The sequence below is a fragment of the Physeter macrocephalus genome, chromosome 14, assembly GCF_002837175.3.
Source record: "Physeter macrocephalus isolate SW-GA chromosome 14, ASM283717v5, whole genome shotgun sequence".
Classification (NCBI taxonomy): domain Eukaryota; kingdom Metazoa; phylum Chordata; class Mammalia; order Artiodactyla; family Physeteridae; genus Physeter; species Physeter macrocephalus.
Genome location: NC_041227.1, coordinates 74,070,753 through 74,088,382, shown reverse-complemented (window position 1 = coordinate 74,088,382; position 17,630 = coordinate 74,070,753). Strand labels below are relative to the sequence as shown.

At 57.4% G+C, this 17,630-nt stretch overlaps 1 protein-coding gene across 7 annotated transcripts in view; it reads right to left on the bottom strand.

The window, feature by feature from the left end:
- Window positions 1-17,630, bottom strand: part of DTX2 (deltex E3 ubiquitin ligase 2) — a 36,336-nt gene that overhangs the window by 4,244 nt on the left and 14,462 nt on the right. For 5 of the 7 annotated variants that reach the window (XM_007103970.3, XM_007103969.3, XM_028498662.2 and 2 more), the window contains 5 exons: window positions 15,547-16,183; window positions 9,255-9,355; window positions 4,260-4,400; window positions 1,762-1,835; window positions 584-742 (listed from right to left, as the gene is read on the bottom strand). In XM_007103970.3, the coding sequence (XP_007104032.1) occupies window positions 584-742; window positions 1,762-1,835; window positions 4,260-4,400; window positions 9,255-9,355; window positions 15,547-16,183 (1,112 nt within the window). The remainder of the gene's footprint in view (window positions 1-583; window positions 743-1,761; window positions 1,836-4,259; window positions 4,401-9,254; window positions 9,356-15,546; window positions 16,184-17,630) is intronic. The other 2 variants (XM_007103971.3, XM_055090259.1) reach the window with 1 other exon arrangement.

Here is a 17,630-nt window from a genome sequence, read left to right as displayed (position 1 = left end):
TCTGGAGCCTGTGCTCCGCAACAAGAGAGGCCGCGACAGTGAGAGGCCCACGCACCGCGATGAAGAGTGGCCCCAGCTCGCCGCAACTAGAGAAAGCCCTCGCACAGAAACGAAGACCCAACACAGCCAAATAAATAAATAAATAAATAAATAAAATTATTTAAAAAAAGAAAATGAGGTTTATGAGCAAAAGCCTGCACAGCCGAGTCATGTTTAAGATGAAACAGAAAACCCTATGAACGATGGACTGATGAGCTGGCACCTTGGCTGGTACACGATGGCACGGGGACACTGCGCAAAGGCCAGGCCCCAAGGCCCACCACGGGCCTTCGTTCTCTCCGTCCCCCTGACCTGTCCACTCCGGCTAAACTACAACAAAGGCAGGGCAGCCAGGCATCGCCTGCCACCCCCAGTCCCATCGTGCTGCAGGGCCAGGGCTGCAGACATCTCAAGGCTGCCTCCGAGCGGGCCCTGGGCCCCTCACACGGCAGCCCCAGTCACCTGCTTAAGTGCAACACGACAGGGACGGGCTGCGGGCAGGAGACCCCGACCCCCACCCCTGGTCCCGGCGGGCCATGGGTACCTTGTTCCCGTTGCAGTACATGGCCAGCAGGCAGAGCAGGTGGAAGGAGTGGCTGCACTTGGCCAAGCGGCCCACAGCCACCGGCCCGAAGGTCTTGCTGTCGGTCGCGTCGCTGTAGCCGGACGCCACGGACAGCTTCTCCATACAGATGATGCAGTCCTGGAGGGAGACCCAACCCGGGGAACGCTCACCCACGGCCCCTGTGCCACAGGGGGCAAGTCCCGTAGGACCGGCCTTCATCTGCTGAAGTGCCTGACCTCAGTCTAACTCAATCTGACAGCTGTTTGTTCTGGAGGCTGGGAGCACAGAGGGCTCACCGTCACCACAGCAGAGGGGACGGCAGGCGGCACCAAGCACGGGGTCCGGTGTAACAACTGAAGCACAGGTGGAGACGGCGGCCGAACAGCCAGGCAGAGGGGTAAGTACGGGAGAGGCCCTCAGCGCTGGGCTTTACAAGGGAAAGGGAACTTGTCAGACGCACAAGAAGAGGAGGCGGGAGGACCAGATCCCGGGAGGCCCTGACGGCCACGTTCGGGGTTGGGGCTTCGTCTTACACGTCGGGGGCCCAGCTGAGGGGCTGTGAGCAGCGGGTACTAAATCATCATGGCCACGTGTTGGCTGTGTAGACGGCAGCTTGGGGGGGGGTGGCGGGGGGCAAAGCAGCCCAGCTGTGCTGGGTGAGTACAAGGGCAGAGACAGACAGACAGACAACTGTGAAGGGGGAGGGCAGAGCAGGCTGGAGGGAGGGGCCGACGTGAGGATGACTTTCAGGTTTCTGTCCAAACCTTTGCCAACCAGATGCTTCCTATGCACTCAGTTTGCAGGAGAAAGAGGCAAGAGAGTCCTCGGCTCTGGACCGGCACGAATGACTTTGACCCCACCCCTCCAGATTCTCCAGGACTCTCTCTTCAAATCGGAGAAAAGTGGTGCCATAGCCCCGAAGCGAGGCTCAGCAGAGGGAGGTCCAGGTGCAGCCATGATGGGGGTCTGGCAGGCTGGGTTAACCACAGGAACCCCGACCGGCCCTCCCAACAGCCAGGGGGGCAGGACGGCTCTCTGGACGGGGCCAGAGGCTCCTCAGGAAGCACCTTCCAGCAGGGGACAGGCTGGTGTCCTCGTCTAAGCCACCCCTCGTTTCCAAACAAAACCAAAAGCAGTGGGGTTCCCATGACACACACCTCATCCAGGGCCGTCTTCAGCTCTTCTGTGTAGTTTTTTATCACCTGCTCTGGCTCTGGCTTTGGAGGCCCTCCTAGAAGAGAGAAGAACATAAGTGGTGTCCCGAGGAGAATGAACTGGAGATGCTGGAACGAGAGAGAAAGGACGACAGGGAGCGGTCCAAGTTGCTGGGAGGGATGTTAGGGCGGCTCAGATGGGAAGGTTAGCGTGCAGGAGAGGAGAGACTTGGGCCAGGCGCAGAATGCTCCAGAGCTCTGCTGGCTGAGCCCTTCCGGGCCCACCCGCTGGGGGCCCAGCCCCAGGAGCCCTGGAGGAGACGGAAGAGGGGCACAGACAGCAGCTGGCCACAGCCCTCAGGAGCCACGACGGGGCCTCGGCCATGGCCCTGCACGCCTTCACTCAGGAAACCTGTCCCAGGCTTCAGAGGACATGCGGAAGAGTCAAACGGCAGCTTCTAAAACAGATACTCTGGAGCACATTCTGGCTGTGTTATTTTACTCAGCTTTCACCATTCTTATAAGAAAGTCTCGGTAAGAGAAGTAAGTTTTCTGAGTCAAGTGTGTAGTGCGTGCCTACGCCATGGGGGCATCTGTGTGCACACCAACTGCAGATGACGGCCACGCGGCCACAGCAAACCAGTCTTCTTGGGCTTGTCCCTGGACTGTGGGGTGTCAGTGACACGCCTCCTCGATGCCTAAGCTGCCCACAGTTCTGTCCCCGCCCCCTCCTCTTGAAACCTCCCACTCCTCTGTGTGCACCTGTGCAGAACGCCCAGAGGGGAAGCCCTGCACCAAACAGGCCCCACCCCAAGGAGAAGAAACGCCCCCAGCTAGAGAGAGAACCGGCATGGCAGGGGTTCTCCAGGCAGAGGCAGCAGCAGAATCACAGAGGGACGGCAAAGCGGAGGCGAGGGGAGGGACCAGGGAGACCAGCGTGGCCTGGGGAGAGTGACCCCGGCAGGGCTTGTCATCCTGTCTCAGGTCAGGGGGAGCTCCTGGCCCTAGACCCCGAGACCAGAGGGGCTCTGGTGTGAACCCAAGCTCACGGCCATCAGCCTGGGGCTGCAAAGACTTACAAGCCTGAGCTCCCTCTAGACCAGAGAAGGCCAGGTGACAGTTATGAGGGGAGCAGAGGGGCGGGGACCTGGTGATGTCAGGTTGGATTCTGGCTCTTGGGCTGGGACCAAATCAAGTCACCTCTGAGTCTCAGTTCTCTCATCTAAAAAGTGGACCTAATACCAACCAAAGCCGTGATCACTGTAAAGGCATTAGCTGCTATGACCTGAAAAACAGCTAGAGGCAGAGGAAGACCACGCACCCCATACACACGCACACGCAGCCCCATACACACGCACACGCAGCCCCATACACACAGACTTCTAGGACCCTGACTCTGGTCACTGGGGAGAAAGCCAGGCAAAAGCACAGTCCGCACTGGCACCGGGTGGCCTCCTGCTGGCTGGGACTCTATTCAGATTGAGGGGGGAGGTCTTCTAGAAAAGCCTGGTCTAGAAGGCCACGTCGACTAGGGACAGGCCAGCCTCCAGCTGGACCCTGGGATCCCTCCGGTGAGGCCTGGCTCAGCACCCCTTCCTCTCCTGCCTGCCCGTGCCCAGGCAGCCTTTCAGAACTGGAGGTAACTCTCCAGGAGCCACTTTTCTCAAAGGGGGCCAGTCAGGTGACCGCCTACCCAACGAAAGGGACATCCGAGCCCAGGAAGGCCAGAGCGTCTGCTGAGAGCCTTGTTTTCCCGGGGCAAACCCGAGTGCCTCAGGAAGCTGCCGGCCTCTGAGGCAGAGTAAGAAGGGGCAGCAGGGCAGGAGCGACTGCTAGGGGTGGGGTGGGGCTGGGCAGGGTGAGCCCCGCCCCTCCCTGGCCTCCCTCCTCCCCTGTTGGGCGTGGGGGCGGGGGGGCGGTTAGACAGGCAGTGAATAGGATCAGAGCAACCACCGTAGTACTATTAGTACTACGTGCCAGGCGCTTCCCGAGAGCGCGTATTTACTTCCTATTCCTCCCACAACCAACCTGCCGTGTAGGAGGTGCTCCGCTCATGAACGGGACGCTTGTGCGAGCTCACAAAGCCCGTGAGCGCTGGAAACCCAGGACCGGCGGAGGCAGAGCCAGCGCCCCCTCACACCATCCTGAAGGTCACCGGAGCGGTCACACTTCTCTGGCCCAACGATGGAAGCAGAGCCACCACTGGCTTTAGAAATGGCAGGTTTAGAACTTACTACCCACAGGCCCCTCCACCTGAGTTCTGTTAAAACTCACAGCACCTTCCAACGGTTCTGAAACCCCTTCCTCCCTGGCCGTGTGACGGCCAGGGCAGTGGTCATTGGGGGACCCCTCTGAAGTAGCCCCACACGGGCTGGCCCTTCGAAGGAAGCGGCGGAGGGCCGTGATGGTCAGAGAAGAGCGATCGGTGCAGAAGAGTCAGAGGCAGCAAGACTCGGAGGAGGCTTAGCAGAGGCCAGAGAGTATTTGTGAGCAGGAACTACCTTTCATGGACATTTTCCTCAATCTCTTAACTGAGCTGTGACTTTTAGAGGCCAGACAGGAGGCGGGAGGGCTGGCGGGCTGGGGTGCGCAGCTAAGACACACAGGGAGTCCAATGGCTGACATCAGAATACTCGTCATGCCTACACGGGGTGCGAGATCAGACATGCAGAGAGGGGAGAAACGTTAGAAGGAGTCGTTCAGCACGTGACCTCCACAAACCCCGGCTGTGTCCAGCTAGCACCGTCAACGGCCATCAGGACCTGCCGATCTCCCCGGGGAATCTGGCTGCTCGAGGCTGCCAGGGCCTACCCGGGCCGGCAGGGCTCAGCTCTGGGTCGGGAACCAGTGAAATGCCTGGCTCGTGGGAGCCCTGGCCCCAAGCTCCAAAAGGGTCTGTACAGGCAACCCATCGGCCCGTGCCTGGAGCATGCAGGGGGCGAGTCTGTTGCTTCGGGAGGGCACAGCACAGAACGCCACCCCAGGAAGCCTCCTGAGCAGTTCTGGTGGGCGCCTCTCCGTGCCAGGCATGAGGAAGGAGAGCAGAGGGGCGACACAGAAGGGCGCAGCCAAGCTATGGAAACGCAGATGGGCGGGAGCTCACGGTCCTCCCTCTGTGCCCCCTCGGCCGCGCCCCCTCGGCTCCTGCTCACCTTGCCCCCAGTGGGGCGCTGCCTGTTTTGCACCTGGCCCGCCTAGGTGCCTTCAGCGCCATCGCCATCGCTGGGGCGGCAAGCGGGAATGTGCCCCGGGCCTGCCCCCCCACCGAGGCGTCCCCATGGCCCCTGTGACCGCTCCTCTGGAGCAGTTAAGGTCCCAGGCCGTGGCTTCCTTCTCTGGTCCCCTTTGCCCTGGGTGGGAGCACAGAGGCAGCCTACGGCGGGAGGGAGCCGCAGCAGGCAGCCGCGCTGAGTGGACTGTCCAATCTTGTCACTCCTTCCTGATGCCTGCAGGAGGGATGCCTCACTCCTCAGCCTGGCACTCCGCACACATCCTAGCCGGACCCTCACCCACGCTCCCCAAGGACCTGGAACACAGCACATCCTCCCGCTGGAGTCCCCGTTCCTGCCACACCCTCAGCCACCCTGCTGTCCCCAGCACCCTCTACCCAATCCTCCCCGTCCCTAGTCAGGCTCAAAAGCACCTCCTCCCCCAGGGAAGGGAGCTCTGGGCTTCCCCTTGGGCACCTCCCTTAGGGGGGCTTTCTAGGTGCTCAGAATCTGGCAAGGGGTCTGGGCACAGCGGACAAGCCAGGTGGACCTGCTGCCCACTCCAGAGGCGATCCAGAGCGGTGAGGAGAGACCTGGCCTCGGGATCCACTGGGCCCCACTGTGGCCTCCACCAGAGAACTAAGGCTCTCAATGGGGCAAATGCGCCCAGTTAGGGACAGAAGCAGAGGCCGGCAGCCTGGGCAGCACAGGGTGTGCGGTGGTCACTCCGCAGGAGACACCAAAGTGCACATCAGAAGACCGAGGCTGGACACTGGGTGCCCGCTCAGCAGGTAATTCGATATCACCAGCATCCCAAGGTTGTTCCTGGGCTCACATTGTGGGTTCTCTTGGAACTAAACATCGGGTGGGCCAAACGACAAGCAGGCACAGGGGGCAGACAGATGGAAAAAAAGAGAACAATTCCTTGGGAGAACCCTGGAGCTTTGTACTTGCCCCAACATGCACCAGTTCCCGCCCATCAAGCAGACCCCTCTTCACTGGCTGCCCCTCCCTGACCGGCAGCCCCTCCCTGACCGGCAGCCCCTCCCTGGCCGCCCATCTGAAACAGCCACGTCCCCCTCCTACTCCGTCTCCTTCACTCTGCTCCAAGAGGTGCCCGGTCCCTGCCTGCCGGGGAGCAGACATCCCTGAGGCCACCACTTCAGCCCCGCAAGAGGCCAGCGTGAACAACGCTCCTGCCCTTTTCGACGCAGGACCTGCTCCTCCGAATTCAAGCCACAGACAGCGAAGTCTTAACTTAGACGCCCAGAGACAAGCAGCCCATGCCCTGCAGGTCTGCCTTCTTGTGAAAAAGTGTGAAAATCACCCCAGAGCTAACACTTCACAAAAGCGGCGTCCAGTGGACAGGACTGGGTCGGGGGGGGGGACCAAGAGGGGCCATCACATCTTCCCCAATCGCAAGGGCTCAGGGACAGCCCCTCCAAATTCCCCAAATCGCCGTAACGGCTCGGATAGCCACGGCTCTTCCTGCTCTTGTCTTGATCTGCCGGAGCCCCTGGCAGGTCCTGCACATGGGCAGATGTGCAGACACCCCCTTTCTGATGTCCAGCGTTGGCCTTTCGTCTAGTGACCAGGGCTCAGGTCCAAGCCTACCCTCTGCTGGCCCTGGCCGTACCAAGCTGGGCTCAAGGCCAGTACCACTCCCCACTGGCTGACCGGTCTTGGGCAGGTCTTGGTAGCGTAAAATGCAGATACTCCTCCTCCCTTGCAGGGTGGGAGCCTGGCCCCAGCCTCGGAGGCCCACTCCTCCCCACCCACCTGAAGGAGAAGCCCTGGCCGGGCCGCAGGCAGCAAAGCCATCACCTGAGGTGCCTGGCTGACACGGAGGTGGATCCTCCACCAGCGAGAGGGGCACGCAGCCCTTCCGCAGTACATTCGCAGGCTGGAGACCTACCTGCAGACCCCTGTGCCCAGGTGCTCACCTCAATGAGGTGAGCGTGTTCCCAAATCCACAATCGAATCCAGAACTGCAGCCCAGCTGGGAGGTCTCTCCAGACCCTGCTTCTTGGGGATGGGCGCAGGATCCCTGGTTCCCTGGTGCCCCACACAGCGGCCCCAGCTTCAGGTACGAGCCAGAGCCACGTGTTCAGGCGGGGTGGCGTCTGGCCACCGGCTCGTCTACTCTTTCCTCCCTGGGACCCAGTTCCTGAACCTTTGGGGTCTGTTTCCCTGACAAGGAAATGGAGATTAAAATACCTGCCTGCCTCCAGGATCGCTGTGAGAGCCCAGGCGGCAGGGGACACAGAGGATGTGGCCTGCGGAGGGTCCAGCCTCGAGAGCTCCTCAGCACCCAGACCACTTCTGAGCTGTGTGCAGAGGTGATCACAGCGTTGGTATTAAAGCCTCAGTGCCCGCAGAGCTGAATGGAGCTGGGCGCGTGCAGGTTGGGCCCTTTCCCCCACAACCTCTCTCCAACAAGACCAGCACCACACACACATGCACGCACACACAGGCCTGAATCAACTGTGGCACTGGATGCCACGAGAAGACCTAAACTGGACAGGGACTTTCTAGTCACCACATTTTTGCTCACTGTTCTCTCTGCCCCAGCAAAGGGCTGATGGCTGAGCAGCTGAGAGACTGAAGGCCTCCCCTCCTGGGGCTTCCCCGGCCCCACTCTCCCGTCCTCACCGCCTCTCTGACTGGTCCTTCCACGTCCTTCAAGGGCTCTTCCTCCCGGCATCCAACCGGGTCTCCGTTAGCTCACTCCCGGGGGGGCAAAGGCCGCCCCACTCCACCCCATGCTGCTCTTCTGAACGGCTCGTCCCAACCTCCCTGCCTCTGGGACAGCTCTGCCTGTCGACAGCCACAGCCACCACCCCACCCATCGCCCCGTCGCCTCACAGCGAAGCGCCCAGACTCTGAGGCCAAGGTGCCTGGGACTGAGTCCCAGCTCTGCCAAGGGCTGGCTGTGGCCCTGGGAGGTTTCCGGAGCCCTCTGAGCCTCAGTTTCCTTAAACATAAAATGGGACTCAAAGTTCCTCCCCCACAGAGCTGCTATTGGGATGAAATGAGTTACCACACATGCAAAACCCCTAGTCCTTCCTCCTTGATTATGATGATTTATCATCTCTGTCGGCAGCTGTACACCAGGCCTCATTCCATTCCTTCCCTCTCACAACCAATCCAACCACCAAGTCAGAAGCCCTTACCTCCATCTACTGCCACGGCCCTCGTCAGTGGCTGGCCCACTGAGGCATGAAGTCCAGGTCCGCAGTGTCTCCCTGCCTCTAGGCCTGGTCCCCTCCAATCCCCCCTGTGCTACCACAGTGACTCACCCAACACACAGTCTGGTTAGCTCACTCCTCTGCCTCCATCTTTAAATGATGGAGGTTCACCAGACTCCTCAGTGTATCTTCATGTACGATTTTACATTTCCCGTAAGTTAAAAAATAACTTTCAGTGGCTTCCTAATACCCGCAAGAGGAATTTTAAAAATAGTTTGGGGCTTCCCGAGTGGCACAGTGGTTAAGAATCCGCCTGCCAATGCAGGGGACACGGGTTCGAGCCCTGGTCCGGGAAGATCCCACATGCCACGGAGCAACTAAGCCCGTGTGCCACAACTACTGAGCCTGTGCTCTAGAGCCCGCGAGCCACAACTACTGAAGCCTGCACCTAGAGCCCGTGCCCCGCAACAAGAGAAGCCACCGCAGTGAGAAGCCCGCACACCGCAACGAAGAGTAGCCCCCGCTCGCCACATCTGGAGAAAGCCCGCGCGCGGCAACGAAGACCCAACGCAGCCAAAATTAATTAATTAATTAATTAATTAAAAAAAAAAAAAAAACAGTTCAAAGGTGTAAGGTTAACAAAAGATCTAGTGAGACACAAAAGCACTTACTCAAAATGTTAACTCCAGCCAAAATAGTTCTATGAGTTCCCCAGGGGGCCCCTTTAGGGAAATGCCTAAAGCATTTCGGGACAGAAAAGTGACTCCTGAACCATGATTCAAGGTGATGTGAAAACGTAAAAGATGGGGAAAGGCCACACCAGGGCACCCACCGTCATCAGGCATGACCCCTCCGCCCGCCCCAACACCGAGACAAACGAACAGGCACCCAGGCTCACCCGCTGGGGGATACACCACCACTGAAAAAAGGCGCTGCCCCCCACGGAGCCTCTCTGGGTTTCCATGAGAACACACAGGGTAACAAGACCTCTGCCCCACAATCTCCTCCCCCTACCCCACGCATTCTCCCCTGCCCCCAAGTCCTGGCCCTGCCGGACACAGTCTGCTCTGGAACCTGGACCGGGGAGCAGCCTGCCTACCTGCGAGAGCTTGCTGGACCCTGCTGGGCTTCGGCATCCGTATGGGCACCGTGGCGGGGGCGCTCCTGGGGCTGCTCACTGGACCGCCGGGCAGGGAGGCACTTGGGGAGAAGAGAGGGCAGAGCTTAATGTGCGCAGCCGACTTAGCGGAAACGGGAGCCGGAGAAACACCGAGTGAGGAGGACACGGGTGCTGCCGAGGCCCCTAGTGGTTTCACTTCCCGCAGCTGCCTCTGCGCGGTGAGGGCTTCTGGAAAAGATCCCGATGAGGAGTATCTGGAAGGAGGAGCAAAGCGATCTGATGTTCACTACTCTCAGACCCAAACTAACCAAGAAAGAGAATCTGAATACTTCAGATGTTAAGCCAGAGGCCGGCCCGCCATCACTTCCCTTGGGAAAATCAAGCGACAAAAGTCAATCTCCAAGTCGGGCCTTGGGGAGGGGAAGGGACGGGGCAGCGACACGAAAGAACACTGCTGGGGGTGAGCCTCATCTTTTTACAAGGTATCGAGAACGAAGCTTTGGCTGTCAAAAAACGTTCTCCTGGACAATCGGAGACTCTGAAGACAAACGTGAAAGAATTATGAACTCACCAGCTTCATCAAAAGGGGGGCTCTGTGGTTCCCTGCAGAGCGGAAGTCCAGCAGAAACCACTCAGAGTGGTCCAGACCAATACCACCAGTAATAGGACCAACCAACATCAGGAACCCCAAGAGAAGACGCTCCGAGAAGGAACTAACACCCCTTTTGTGGTTCCCGCCAAAAGGGCATAACCTCCGTCCAATCAAGAGAAAATGTCTGACGAACCCAAATTAAGGGCCATTCGACAAAAGTAACTCTTCCAATGGGTCAAGGTTATGGAAGATGAAGAAAGACTGAGGAACTGTTTTACCCACGAGAGGAGGAACAGGTGGAGGAGGAGGAGAAGAAATGACAACTGGATGCAAAGTGGGATCGTGGGACAGAAAGAGAACAGCAGAGGAAAAACCGATGAAAGTGCGAAAAGCCTTTAGCTAACAGTCCTGCACCAGTGGTGAGCCTCTCTCTGGTTCTGAGAACCGCACCATGTTTACGAAAGACGTTAACGCGAGAAGTCAAGTAAGGGGCGTGGGGAAACTCTGCACTCTTTCTGTGACTTTTCTGTAAATCCCAAATTAGTTCAAAATACAGGGAATTTTTTTTTCAATGAAGGCCTTGCTTCCCACAGTGACTAATTCCAGGTCTCTCACTTGGTTTTAAGCCGTTATATTTTTAAACGGTAATAAATCCATGCCATTATGGTTTCAGGGAGCCCTGCCCTGGGGACAGTTGGCGTAGATGGCCCGACATGCCTGCTACCTCCTCCCCCTCCCGGTGACTGCGTCCTCCAATCCAGCACTGCCCATGTTCAAGGTGACGCAATGGGAAGGGTTTTGAAACCCTTCCACGCAGTCCCTCCACTGGAGCTTCCCAAGGACAGGCCCTGGGCATGTTCCTCTCTGTTCCGCCGGGCCCAGCCTGGATCCAGGAGCTGGGAAGGTGCTCAGGAAACGATGGACGCCTCCAGTCTGCTGTGCCACCCTTACAACAGTCGGCAAACCAGCAACCACCTGGTTACGGCAAATGCTTCTGGAAGCTGCCCAGATCCTTCCCTACTGCCGGCCTGGGGTCACGGGTCCCACTGGTGGACACAATAGGGAGCTGCTGGTTCTGATCCAAAGCAGAAAATTTCACACCGGCTGGTACTGGTTTTCATTTCTGGACTACTCTCCCCAAACAGAGTAACTTGTGCGGCCATGCTTCCTGCCACCCTTATCCACCCTCAGCCCCAAGAGGACAATGGAACTGGATCGGGGCGCTCTGATAATGCGGGGGCGGGGGGAGGTGTTAGGTGTGCAGGACACTAGGGCTAAGGTTTTGGCCCCGCTAAACTCTGTTTAATTTGAAGCCACACCCCACCCCCTTCCTGAGCCTGTTTCTTCAATTCTCAGGTTCTAGAAGTGAAGAATTTGCGAAGATACAGCCCTTGGAGGCATCCTTCGTCTCCCAAGCCAACCCGACCGGGAGCACTAAGCTTGAGCCCATAACCAGGAAGCTGGAAAGCCGAAGTCTGGCTCTGCCACTGCACTGGGCTACTCAGTGGGCTGGGCCTCACTGGCCCAGCAGGGGTCTGAGAAGCGGATCCTCCCTTGCTGCTGAGAGGCACGTATCTGAGGGAGAAGGCCTAGGTTCTAGAGCAGAAAGCAGATAGGCAGTAAGGCTTCCAATGAGCAGGTCACCCTGGAACTGGGACCAGGAACCACGACTAAATTCAATCTGCTTAGGGGTCTCAGGATGTTGTCACTTCCCCTGTGACTTTCCGCAGCTCCTCCCCCATACATTTCTCTGCTGTGATCAGAAGGAACAGAGCAGTAAAAGGATCCAGTGGGTCCCAAGATGGGGACTCTCGGGGAGGACAGAACCTCAGAGGTCGCTGATCTCCCTGCACCGTCCTCTAAAGGGCTCAGACTGGCAGAACGTTCCCCGATGTAGGGGTACCATATGCCCATGAAGTGCCGTTCCGAGAGTTCCCTCCCACCTGCCTCATGCACCCCTCCCGCCTGCGGGGTTCCTGGCTCTACCTACTAGGCCCTCCCTGCCTTGCCTGTCTGGGACCATCTCCAGGAGCTTCCAAGTGGAGCTGGGAACACAAGACAGGAAGATTTCTAGTCTTCTCCGCAGACAGGATTGGACAGTCCCAAACAGGGGGCAGAGCTAGAAGGCTGGACAGTGAGGCACACAAAGCCTTCCTCCAGCTCCCCGCGGGCTGCCACCCACCGGGGAACCTCGTGGGAGCATGCGCAGTACAGGAAGCAGACGACGTGGAGCCTGGCGACCCCCTTCCAGCCCCCGCAGCGCTTAAAAGCTGGGTGCCTTGGTGCATGGCAAGTCCCCTTTCGAGCTTTACTTTCTCTCTCCGTAAGATGCGAATAATTCCCAAAGGCCCCCAGGGTGTCTGCCAGGCTCAATCTGCAGCACAATCCAAATGACCACGGTTTCCCAGGTCTCTGCGGAGCCAGGCGGCTCCCGGACAGCTGCAGCGCCCTCACCAAATCCTGAAAACCACAGCCCTGTCAGAGCAAAAGGAAACTTCAGAAACTGACCCGCCCAATTCTGTAACCTTCAGAGAGGAAAAGAGAGACGCAGAAAGAAAACAGAGTGGAGCCGAGGGCCTACAGCGAGTCAGGGGCAAGGACCCACTGGAACCCAGGACCCCAATCCCACAAGTCTGAAGAGCCTGGCCAATACTGGGAGGGAGCGGGGTGCTTTCAGAGGCTGGGAGAACAGCAGCAGCAAGAACAGAGCTGACGAAAGCAAACTGAGAGCCGTTTTCCTAGGCCGGGTTAGTGCAGGGACAAAGCACCCCAAGGCCTAGCCACACCAAAGCTGCAATAGAGCGCTGGTCCTAATCACCACCCCAAGTCATCAGAATGCTAAACCAGCTGGCGCACCCTCTATTAAAGAATGTGTGCATGACACATTTTGGCAAGTTTTCCATCCAACATCACTGAAACACAAGTTTTGGTGCTTAAAGGGATAAACTTCAGCTACTAGGAAATTTACTTAAACCCAGCGGCTCAGTGACAAATCATGTATCTTCTTGATGGATTACTGCCTACTCAGAAAGGCCCCTGGGGCACCAGGCAAATCAGTCAGCCAAGGTTTTACCCAGATTGAGCAAGAAGTGATTTGAAACTATGTGGGTTACAAAAAAAAAAAAAAAAAAAAAAAAAACAAAACCACACGGGTTCCACAAATTTTGATTTCACTGACTCACATGTCCTTCCCAGCAGCTACCAGTAAACACTTTCTCCTCCACACACGCGGTAACCTTCACCTGATGCTACTGACACTCACCTGGCTTTGAGAACTATACCACAGCCGCTAGAAGGCTAAGTGCCAGGTGTTTTCAAATCCTTCTGGCCCTGCTGGGTTAAGAGGTCAGGGATTTATTAAACCCCCTCTGGCTCTACTACAGCCATTAGAGAAGGGTTAACTGCAGAGAACCACACTACAAATTACACAGGAAAACACCGGCCCCTGCGAGTGAATGTCACCCCTCCCAGCTCCTGAAGTGCTGCAGGAGGTCAAGGTGAACGCCCCCTCCAGGCAGCAGGCCCCTCTGAGGCTGTTGCGCCTGCCAGAGCCTGCCAGAGCCTGCCAGCCCGGCTCCCTTCTGGTTTACGACGCAGGGCAGCAGGGTAAGCAGCAACATGCACGACCCAGCAGCAAAGGTAAGGCCGTCTGGCCCGGCAGCCTCCCATTCTGTAATTGGCCTGGACGGTACTGGCGGGACCCACCTCATTAGCCTCTTGGGCCCTCAGGCTGGGGAGGGGAGACCCCAGAGAAATATCAGGGGAGACTGATGGGCGCCCCATACCAGAAGAAGGCAACAAAGCCCACGAAGTCGCCTGGCTCAATCCCAGAATCCCAGCTCTAGAACCATCTAGAAACTTGCCACAGTTAATTTGTAAGAACATAAGCCCCAGGAGGCTAGGCAAAGCCGACCTAGTCATAAAAGCAGCTCCAGCCTTGCTGATAACCCTTCTGGGCTGGCAAACGTGACATGTTTTTCTCTAAAAGAGACTGACTCACATACTGGAAGGGGCCTCACAGAGCACTGGGAGGGACTGGGTTGGCACGGAGCCCAGCTTGCTTATGTCTCTGTGCAAGCCCACAGAGAGGGCCCAGGCCATACCTCCCTGTGCTCCCAATTCGCAGAGAGATCTCAGATCCACGTGCCCCAACTCCTGGAGGACACGCAGGAAGACACCCGGACCCAGGGGGCCCATCCCCTCCTCTGTGTACTGGCGGCTTCTGCACGCACCCCTCAGGACGCCCTCTGCCTTCCTCTCACTCTGCCTTTTAGACAGCTTCAAGCACTCCATGTGGGGAGTTCCCTGGTGGCCTAGCGGTCAGGATTTAGAGCTTTCACCGTGGAGGCCTGGGTTTGATCCCTGGCTGGGGAACCATCCCACATGCCACGCAGCGTGGCCAAAATACAAAAGAATAATTATTTAAAAAAATTTTTTTTGAAAAAAACCACAAAACTCCACATGCCCCACAGGGGCCTGGGTTTGATCCCAGCTCTGCCCCTTCCCGGCTGTGCTGCCAACCTCGTCAGCCTCAATGTTCTCCCCTGTAAGCTGGGGACACCCCCTACCATCCGGCCATTGGGAGGATTCACGAAATCACCCACACAGCCTGCTGAACAGGGCCCGGCTATAACATGTGCTTGGTGAGTGACAGCTGTCACTGTCTTATCGAAGCTGGAAGGGTCCTCTGAAACCTAAACAGAAGAAATACTAGAGGCCTGAGAAGCTGCCAAGGACGTCTTGGCCACATTGGGAAGCTTCAGCCCTCCCCGTGGTCAGGTAGGCCGGTGGGCGGGCTTGGCTGAGTGACGTGGCACCAAGAGGCTGACTCCCTGGGAAACAGGGCGGCCACAGGCCTACACATCCAGTCACCACCCGCCCAGGTCACCCTCTCCCAGAAATCACCCCCATCCCGGCTAACACTCTGAGCTCTCAAAATGTTCTCCAGGGCCCAGACCCTCAATAATCATCAACGATGAGGCCCCTGGTCAGTGACAGGTCTCTGAGCATCCCAGATGCACCCACCACTGGCCACTCAGGGGTTTCCCCACTTTAAAGTGCCACCTGGTCTGGATGGGGCCCATTTCATCATCTTTCTCAGGGTGCCCTATGAGACATGGACTGTAACAGCACAGCAGCTGCCCTATGTCACCTGCTGCCACCCCCAACACGCTCAGCACTTTGCTCTCTCCTCAGCCAACTTTTAAGCACCAAAACTGGGCTCACAGCCTTCCCTGGATGAGACCGTAGGCTTAGGGAGAGGGCTGAACCTTCCATGTCTGTGACTTCAGGGCCGGGCACATAGACGGAGTCAGAGAAATGTCCTCAGGTACCCGGCCCCAGCTACGTGGCACACAGGCACAGCCAAAAAAAATCTTTAACTGCTCAGAGAGCCCGATTCTCCTGAGTCAATGAAAGGATCACTGGTTTGAACCCATGTGGCAACTACCAGCACTCAAGTGCCAGAAGTCAGGTAGGCTCCCCGGGACACAAGGCTGTGGCACCTCGGCACCACGTGACACGTGCAAAGGGGATGACGTAGCAGGGACAGCCGAGGAGGCAGGTGCCGAGTCTGCAGGCATTTCGGGGGAGTCTTCCCAGCTAAAGAAGAGCAGAAACCCAAGCCCGCTGACAAGGCATGCGGGTGGACAAAACGACCGTCCGCGTAACACAAGATACCTGGCTGCGCCGGCAGCGGACAGTCCTGGGGGCTGGTGCTGAGGTCCCAGGTGGGAGAGGCTGGAGCGGTAGAGGGGCTGGTTCCCCAGGGAGGGCAGCGCCCCAGCCCAGAGGTTGGCGGTACTCAGCCTGGGCGCAGACCTGGCCCCAGAGAGTGAGGGCTTGTTGTACGGAGAAAAGGCCTGGTGGGCCCCCAAAACAACGGTGGTCCTGTGGGGTGGCTGGGGGACTGGGTAGGCGGGAAGGTTGGTCATGGAGTGGCGGTAGCGGCCTGACACGGGGCCGGCTGTGCCGCCGCCGAGGCACTGATGGCAAGAGCAGGCCACCCCCGTGTGGCCCGGCGGAGCGATGACAGTGGTCACTGGGTACGGGGGCCCTGCCCGGCGCCGCACGCTCCGGCAGAAGCTGGAAGTCTTGTTGGTCTGCGTGTGGGCGGCGTAGTTGACAGTGTAGTTGTACCCCAGGGGAGCCAAGTCCACGAGCTGGGTGCCCCTGGCCACCTGCTGCTCCAGGTAGTCGCAGACGCTGGCTTCGTAGGCCGTCCAGGAGCCGTCGTCACTCAGCCACTCCCAGACGACGCCCCGGCCCGGGGCCGAGTGCTGGGGAAACAGGTGCCTCCGCACAGCCCGCATGGTGCCTGTTGTAAAAGGAGCGTTGCGCATATAAGGTTCATCTGCTAGCCACTCACCACCTCCCAAAAAAAGGGAGTTTAAAAATTATTTTTTTCCTACAACCTAAATAAAACAACATGATCACGGTGTATATACGGTTATGTTGCTGTCTGACCTAAAGGCTGGCATTGATTATTCTCTCCAAATTTGGGGTGAAGGGTAGAGAGCTCTCTCTATGCAAAGAAACTGTGGACCAAAGGGATCAAGTGGCAGAGAGGGACCAGCGCTTCTCAGCAGGAGTGAGGGATGCTGGACGCTTAGGTCAAAGACCAGCTGTGGCTCAAAATATTCCTAAAATGAAACCTATGTAGCCTGACTTAAAAAAAAACTGAAAACAAAATGTCTGAAGAAAATTAAATAATCCATAATCCAACCACCAAGAGGAAAAGAAAGCACATGACGTATATTGTATATTGTAACATATTCCTTCCCGTCTAGTCTCCTAGGCATGTATGTTTAGGTGTAGCTGACAATCATACTGAAAAATTTTCCTGTTTCCATGTATTAGGCCATAAGTATTTCTTATGTCTCTAAAACTTCGTAAAACTCTTTATTAACTGTTACACAGTTCTCTCACATGGATGTACTCAGATTCCCTTGGACTTCCCAGGTAGCAACTATTAGGAAACACCTGTGGTTAGCTTATATTAATAACCCAAACCTGACGATTCAGGAGAGAAAGAAGAAAATCAATTTGGGCCATGCTTCCAACAGTACTTGTCAAACGGTGATCACTGCGATTACCTTCTAGCTGGTCTCCCGACCTCAGCAGCCAGTGGGATACTCTTAACCCCCAAATCAGATTACGTCACTCCTCTGCCCAAATCTTCCCAGGGTTCCTCCTTTCAGAAGAAAAGTCGAAGTCCCTCAAGGGATGGAAAAGCCCTGCACGACCTGCCCCTCCCTCCTGATCTGTCCCCAGCCCTTCCTGGTGACCAGGCCACCCAAGCTCAAACCTCAAAACAACCTCTCCTGGCGCTTTACACACCCATTCCCTGATAAACACTCATTGCTACCTAACTCATACACAGTTCACGAATCATTTATCTTGTGTGCTGCCTTTCTCAGTGACTGCAAACACCATGAAGGCAGGGACTTTTATCTGCATCCACTGCCTGGAAGCCTGAGTCCTCACACCCTCGAGGAGGCTGCTACAGGGATTAGAGCAGGAGTCTCCAGGCTCGGCACTAGTGACATTCTGGGCTAATAATTCTTTGTTGTGGGGCTGTCCTGTACATTGTAGGATGTTTAGCAGCATCCCTGGCCTCTACCCACTAGATGCTGGCAGCACCCCGCCCCAGTCCTGACCATCAAAAATGTCTCCAGGGCTTCCCTGGTGGCGCAGTGGTTGAGAGTCCGCCTGCCGATGCAGGGGACGCGGGTTCGCGCCCCGGTCCGGGAAGATCCCACGTG